The sequence below is a fragment of the Ascidia mentula genome, chromosome 8 (assembly GCF_947561715.1).
Source record: "Ascidia mentula chromosome 8, kaAscMent1.1, whole genome shotgun sequence".
NCBI classification, from domain to species: domain Eukaryota; kingdom Metazoa; phylum Chordata; class Ascidiacea; order Phlebobranchia; family Ascidiidae; genus Ascidia; species Ascidia mentula.
In genome coordinates, this window is record NC_138573.1 from 7542828 (window position 1) to 7549908 (window position 7081).

The 7081-nt window shown below is 41.6% G+C and overlaps 1 protein-coding gene across 1 annotated transcript; it reads right to left on the reverse strand.

The window, feature by feature from the left end:
* Positions 1–1909: 1909 nt before the first annotated feature.
* LOC145911254 (tudor domain-containing protein 3-like) lies at positions 1910–7081 on the reverse strand. Its single transcript, XM_082998537.1, has 16 exons — positions 6957–7081; positions 6802–6895; positions 6664–6729; positions 6427–6587; positions 6211–6352; positions 6071–6142; positions 5829–6000; positions 5648–5730; positions 5390–5588; positions 5082–5207; positions 4767–4943; positions 4424–4544; positions 3982–4363; positions 2919–3200; positions 2499–2618; positions 1910–2436 (listed from the first exon to the last, which is right to left on the reverse strand). Exons 1-16 carry the CDS (start codon positions 6995–6997, stop codon positions 2284–2286), a joined length of 2391 nt encoding a protein of 796 aa, XP_082854663.1. The 5' UTR covers positions 6998–7081; the 3' UTR covers positions 1910–2283.

Consider the following 7081-nt stretch of genomic DNA (forward strand, 5'->3'; position numbering starts at 1 on the left):
TAACTTTTCGGTGCTCCCAACTCCCTTGACACAACAAAAGAATCGACAATGCCACATTTGTTCCGCCAGCTCAAAAACGCGTAAATTATCACAAAAGCTACAAATGTCCAAATAGCTGCGACTGACCTCGAACAATAGCGAGCGGCAAGAAATGATAGCTCCACGATTGTCGCCAACTTGTTCCTCACCCACAATTGACTCCAAAGCTCAATGTGCCATAAAGTATTGTCGCGATTCGTTCTCCCCAATAGTAAATACAGTAAACAATCACGCGGCATCCAAGCGCTGATAATTGGCAATGCCACGCAAATCAACCACACTTGAAACACAGCTGTGGTCCACTGCTACTCAACTTCCCTGATTAGCTACTGCGTGAGCTTGGACTACATCAGGCGAGGCCCTGGGCCGACACCAGTCGATCGGTAATGAGACGAGGAAGAAAAAATTTAAAAATCAACAATGGCACTCGTACAGTTTCGTCCTCAAAGCGCAGAGCGAGGCAAAATTAGGAAGCAGGGAGCGAGTGCCAGTTGAAGACCACTCAGCGCCCAGGCTCTATACCTTCAGTTACGGGTTAACTAAGCGCGAAAGAGCCAATGGTCCTTCAGTGCTCGCCCAAATCGTGCTGCCACACAGCGGAGTAAACATATAGGCTCCGGACCGGGAGAGTTTCATCAAATCGAGACCCCTGACGTAAAAGTTTCGCTTTGAGAGGGAGTTCGTGAGAAAGGCCGCATTCTTTTCTTTGTTTTAGACAGAGTCCGGTGTGTTTCAATGCCCGTGTTATCTTCCCTTTGTGTTGTAAGGATGCGGTTTGCGACCAGTTTATCGACTGGTTTGCGAACTTCCCTGAGCTCGATGTTTTCTTTGTCGCCCGACGCCATTTGAAAATTATTGACAAAACTTGGCCGGTAACTTTCCGGCACGTCTTATAAATATTTAAACGGATAAAACCAAATTAAAATCGAATACCCAAGCTTTATATGTACTTATTTATTTCAAAAATCCCGTCTCCGCATGAGTCAGGCTCGGTTCATTCAATGTATTTCGCAAGCAATATAACATTATCTTCACTCAGTATTCCCAGTTGGTCTTTTATGTACGACAAGATTCAGTATTTACCTAAACACTGTACCGGGCAGTTGTATACACTTAACATTACAGTGATTGAACCCCAAAGATATAAACAATGTTGACTTGATTCTTGAAACATGAAACATATCGCTATAAATTCAACTACTCTCTGGCTCACGTCTGTATTTCTCCAAGTTGATTGTGTTGCAAACTTTGTATACCTATTTTCTCATTCGTCCCATTATGATATCCGCAACCTTTGCTTGCATCTGGTACGTTTATTCTGTGCTTCTCTTTACAGATTACTCCTCGTATCAAATAACAAGCCCATGTTTGGCAAGTTTGATAAACGCTCACAATCAGTCGTGGTTCTGATAACGATACACAAAGACGGCGGAGAGACAATCAAACGGGGTGCTGGTATTCACTATCGTTTTCCCGTGAAACTGGATAGGTTTTATTTGAGTCGCTTCTCACCCTCGACATATAGGGAAGTCAGAGTCCGTATAGATGTTTCTCTGGGTCACTAATGTTACCGTAATCATTGTTTGACCCTGCGCTTTTAATTTTCCATAAATCTTAAATCACTATTTGTCAGTTTAATTTCCAAACAATTTCGTTGTTAATGAGCTAGGTTTTTGCAGATATTCATAACTTTTATACCACAACCTTGGTATATCTTTTCTTCAAGAAGTTATGTTAAAGCTCTCATGCGTGTAATTTTTTGTCAATTAAATTTCCGAATAATTTCTGTTGTTAATGTGCTATTATCTATTCCCCAATAACCTTCGTCAAACACACGATTAAGTTGAGCATCAAGTTTTCCAGAAAAATGTCGTTGGAACTACTTTATTAGGAATGCTGTCGAGCACACTAAACAGTTCGACAAGTTGAAAAATCAATGAACAGTGACATTTCATTTCGAGCCATCTCCAAATCACGCAGGCAACAGCATTGAACGCATTTCAGCAGCAGAGGCAATTTGGCACATGAGAGCACCTGGGACAGACACAAATTTCCAGGCAATAAAAATTCACCCGTGGTTTGTGAAACCACTGGTTTATGAAAAACGCAGCATACGATACGTCATATGATATAAAAGTGTCTCAGAGCAGCGCAAAGCAGGAGTTCTTTTCGCTGGTCATGCTACACGCCGTCGCTGCTCACTGCCTCCGTGGCGCCATCTATCGGATCCTATTAATTTGACAGTTATTTGCGCGTCGGCAGTTGGTAGAGCTGCTGAGCCGGTCGAGTTTGAATGCGTCGATTCTGCGCACTGGCGTTCGGTTCCCTGCGTCTTTTGAATTCTTGGGAGAATATCTGATCGCCAGAGTATCTATTTTCCGGCCGATAGTTTTTGTTCTGTAAAACAGCAAAATATAGTAAAGGGGATTTTACTTGGGCACATGTGTGGTCAATGTTACCTGATGGGCGCCGGGCAACATGTCACTGAAAGGTACTTCCTCACAGTTCTCGTAACCGTTGAATCTGACTACAGCAAACGGTAGTTCGGCATGGACGTCGACCACCACTGCGTCGTAAAACTGCGCAAACAATACAAGAAGTAATTGGCATTCTAAATAAAGTACGAAGTACAGCAATAGCAAGGGCAAAAAATTAATCCTGCAGCTGAAGAAAACACTCGTTGCTTAAATAACAGCGAAGGTAAATACCACTGTATTCCTATAAAGACATATATGCAAGTAAAGAAAGGATAATGTTGCAGCCAGGAAAATTAGTGAATGACTAAATTTGCTTTTAAGTCCAAATAAAACAACTGGAGATATGACAGTATAGAAAATAAACGCACTCTATCCCTTGAAAATGATTAAAATTTGACCCACCTGTCCATCTTCCCAGTACTTGGCTTTACAAGTCATGTCCTTACGCCAAGAGATACCCTTTCCTCCGCGAGTGGGGTTGTTGCCATCTCCTCGTCTCTGTACGGGATCCGTTCGTCTCGCTGGCTGTGTTTCAGGCTTCATTTGGCGAGCTGTATCGGCAAGAGTTAAACCCTTTTTCTTCTCCAGGTAATCTGACTTAACATTTTCCTGTGGCGCCACAGGGTTGTACGTGTCCCTTTCTTCAAACCTGCTGGGTCCACCCTCAGCGGAATATTGCTTGCCCTGTAGAGTAAGCAGAATTGAAAACCTGTTATATTATTCTCAAAAACATACTTTACGTTGTACCCATTAATTTTGCATCGAAGTTAGAGTGTGGAACAGTTGGGTTACTGGTTTCCGTATTGAGCTCCACTCCAGCAACGTGAAGTAATTTCAATTTTTTTTTTCATAGGGCATATTTTAACATGTGAGTGTGGCGTCTTTGCCACCAAAAATCAATCCACCTCAGTAAATTTGCGTAGATTTGCTTAATACTTCCTATGGTGTTGTACAGCAGTATTTTTCAACCTTTTTGAGCCGCGGAACACTTTCTCGTGCAATTACTTTCTTTTTATGACAAAACGAGTCTTATTGTTACACAACAATAAATGAAGCAATTCACGATGGAACATTCAAACTGGTGAGTGGATGATTACTTTCATAACAAAGCTATTTACGCCCTTGATAAACAAGTGATTTTTGACCCGTATTCCATGGAACATCAGTGAAACTAAAAATTTCTTGCGGAACTCCTGGCGTTCTTTCACGGAGCACCGGTTGAAAATCACTGTTGTATAGTACCGTTAAATGAGGCGTTGAACCTACACTTTTACCCATTTTACGCGACTTAACACACTTTGGCAACTTGAGCGAATATATATCATCTGTTACCATACCCTAATTTCGTTTTTTGAGTATTTTATTGCATCAACTCAAATGCGTTCCGTACGTTTCATAACCCTGCGCAAAGGGAAAGGCAACAAAAGAGGCGTTTAAGACGGGTTTGTGTAAAATATAAAACCACCTGATGCTGTTGATTCTTCCTGAAGCGTGGCGGGATTTCAGTTTGTCTCTCATAATGGCTGCGCTGGTTCGAGCCTCCTTGTTCTCCAGGACGTCCGGATTCCGGTCTCAAACGCTCATGCGTTCCCCGAGGTGTTGCGTCCGCGTCGCCCCAAAGCTCTCCCGTCTGCTCGCCGTCGTGACGGTTGCCACGTGCGTTCTTGTAGGATTTTCCACGTTTTGCGCCGCCGCTATGGCCACCACGGTCGGCGTTGCTGTGAAAACGGCCTTCTTTTTCGCGATAACCGTTGATTCTGTTGTCCGGCGCGCGATCATCGTATGATCTTTGCCCGCGACCGCCTTGATTTCTGTGTTCAGTTTGGGGCCTTCCTGGTTCTGGAACTCTGCATAACATGAATAAAAAGGTGAAAAATTGTGCAGGGTTTCGAACGTTTTTAACCCACCTCCTGTTTGTTCCACGCTTGTCGGGGTAGGGCGCACCACGGTCGTTTTCAAAGCGATCACCAACATTTCTTCTGCTATTGTCACCGAATGCTTCTCGAGGCGGGCGTTGGTTTCCACTTCCTGTTTTTAAATCAAACCAACAATATTAAGTTTCTTACATCTGTGAGAAATGAGAATAAACCGCCCTAACTGATCCAACTATTATATGTAACTTGGAAGTGTTTGTTAATGGTACATGCCAGTATCAACTACACGATCTATAAAAAAATTACGACGACGATGAATTTCAACAACACATCCGTCTTGTTAACCACAATTCGACACCAACCATAGATGACATACGTTTTGTAGTTATTGGTTGCTCGAAATCTGCATCGCTACCACCACCCTTCGTCTCCAACATACTAAGTTTTCGGACATATTCCAAAATATTCTCGTCCTGTAGTCTCTCGTCTTCGTCCTCATTTCTACTCAACCTGCTCGTCCCGGGTCGATCGTTGTGAGGCGCCGAAGCACTCTCTATGACGAAACATACAGAGTTGTTGCGTCACTCAAAACCACTCAAAGGAATTATTGCCTCACAAAACAGAAAGTTGACAGCGTCGTTACGTAACAACGCACTGACATGAAGGACGTCAAAAAGAATTAAAAATTTACTTTTTTGCTGCGTCGGGTTTGCCATTTTAGTTTCCAGGAAATCAAACAAAGTAGTTCCAGAAGATTGCCGTTGTTCGTCCTGCTCTTCAGTATTTCTGCCGTATCTGCTGTTCCGTCCACGACCGCCTAACAACCAAGTGAATTATTATATGCGTGTAGTGTTCAGTTTCGATGGGATCAATTCTTCTAAAATACATCACGCACAGCCATTTATAAACCGGCGCAGGCTAAGTATAGTGCCCCCTCAAATGATTAACGTTTAACTAAAATAAACTACACCAAGGTCAGAAATTGGACAAACCACAAACCTCTTCTTCCCCTGCCACCCCGACCCGTTGTTTCTCTGTTCATTGCGGGGTTGCCGGGTTTACTGTTATTGGAGGATATCAGGGATTCAAGTGCATTATCCAAGTTATTGCTGCAGGTTTGTAGAGCTTTTGAGGCGAGGTGGCGAGCGAACCCCATCTGCACCAGTTGTTCACAGAGATTTTTGTCAACAGTGACAGCCTACAAAATTGGAAAGGTTGCCAACACATTCTGTTCATACATGTGAAATAAATATTTACCTTGTTTGTAGATTCACCCATTTCCCGATACATTTCATGGCCAGTCTTATCAGATCGCTTTTGGTGGTAAGATGATTCTGTAGCTGAAACACAAGCAACCAGTATAGGCAAAAACTGTTGAGTTCATACAGCATTACTGCTCAAGTCAATTTGTCCAGATATATAGACATAACATCCTTACGTATGCTGGTCACATTGGGGCCAGATGAAAAAATTTTTCCCGAAGAATCTGTCTTGTTCTTCTGCACTTCTGCAATAGCTGCTTGCCGTTGTTCTTTGAACTCTTTCGATTCTTCTTTACTTTGAACTGATTTTTCCAAAGATGGTGCAGTTTTGTGCTTGTAAGTAATTTTCTAGAGTGTTAAACAAAACATGTAAAACTTTATCAAGTTTAAAGTATAAAACATTATCAACTTCGCTAACCTTCCCAAAGCTAACAAATGGTGGTGGAGCATCATCAGGTGTTCCAATACTTCGTGAGTATCCACTTGCTTCCTATCAAAAATATAACATGAATGTGTAAAACAAATGGAAGTATTAAATGTGTAAAAAGGTAAACCAACCTTTGCAGCAGCCCATTTTGTGTACAAGCTGTCCACTCTTCCCCCCAGCATATCTGCACTGTTTGATTTCAACAAAATCCTTCCGTGATTCACAGAGATTTTCCCCTTTAAGCATACCTTTGTACCAGGTGCCATATCAAGTCTATTTGCGTGATAAAATATGTTTTTTTTTAATATTGCTAAAGAATTAAATAGTATGTCATCGTTTGTACCCACCTCAATGCATCAATTTTCTCATGTTCAATGGCAATGCAAGTTTTGTGACCATCTGTCATATGAATTTGCAGCATCCGCGGAGAAACTGACGACTGTTCATTTGCCAGGGGTGCCGACACATTTCGAACTTTTACTACTTGCAGAACACAAGGACCAGTGAACTGCAAAGTTGACACAGTAAAGGATAAAAAAATTAACCATGTTTATTAAAATTACTTAATTTATTCTATTTCTTACCTCACTGCCTTTCTCTTTTCCAAAGTCATCAGGGAGAACCTTTTCACCAACTTCACTCAGGTCACACTTGAGAATAAATTTGATTACCCGTAATTTACATAATTTAAAAATATTTAACTTCAAGCAAATATAACTTACATCGAGTGCGACTTTGGATACATCCTGCCACTTGATTGGTTTGTTGGTTTGAATTTCATCTTTGCAAATATCAATGCCTTCTAGACTTAAATGCCTTCAAAAAGAAAATTTTTATTGTCCAACTTCTTGCACCATAATAAAATCAGAACACATACCATCCATGTATTTCCAAGTCCTTTTTGATGTCAGCAGCCATTTGTCTTGCCAAGTACTGTCCACAATGGCCTAATTTTTACACATGCATTAATCCAAATGTTTGAAGAATTCACCTGTTTCACCT

Bases quoted from the DNA above. Each gene is read 5' to 3' on its own strand.
- LOC145911254 (XM_082998537.1), bottom strand. From the start codon at position 6,997: ATGGCTGCTGACATCAAAAAGGACTTGGAAATACATGGATG. The intron at 6,896-6,956 runs GTATGTGTTCTG...TTCTTTTTGAAG, and splicing joins GACTTGGAAATACATGGATG to GCATTTAAGTCTAGAAGGCA. The intron at 5,208-5,389 runs GTTTGTGGTTTG...CTTGGTTGTTAG, and splicing joins GGGTGGCAGGGGAAGAAGAG to GCGGTCGTGGACGGAACAGC.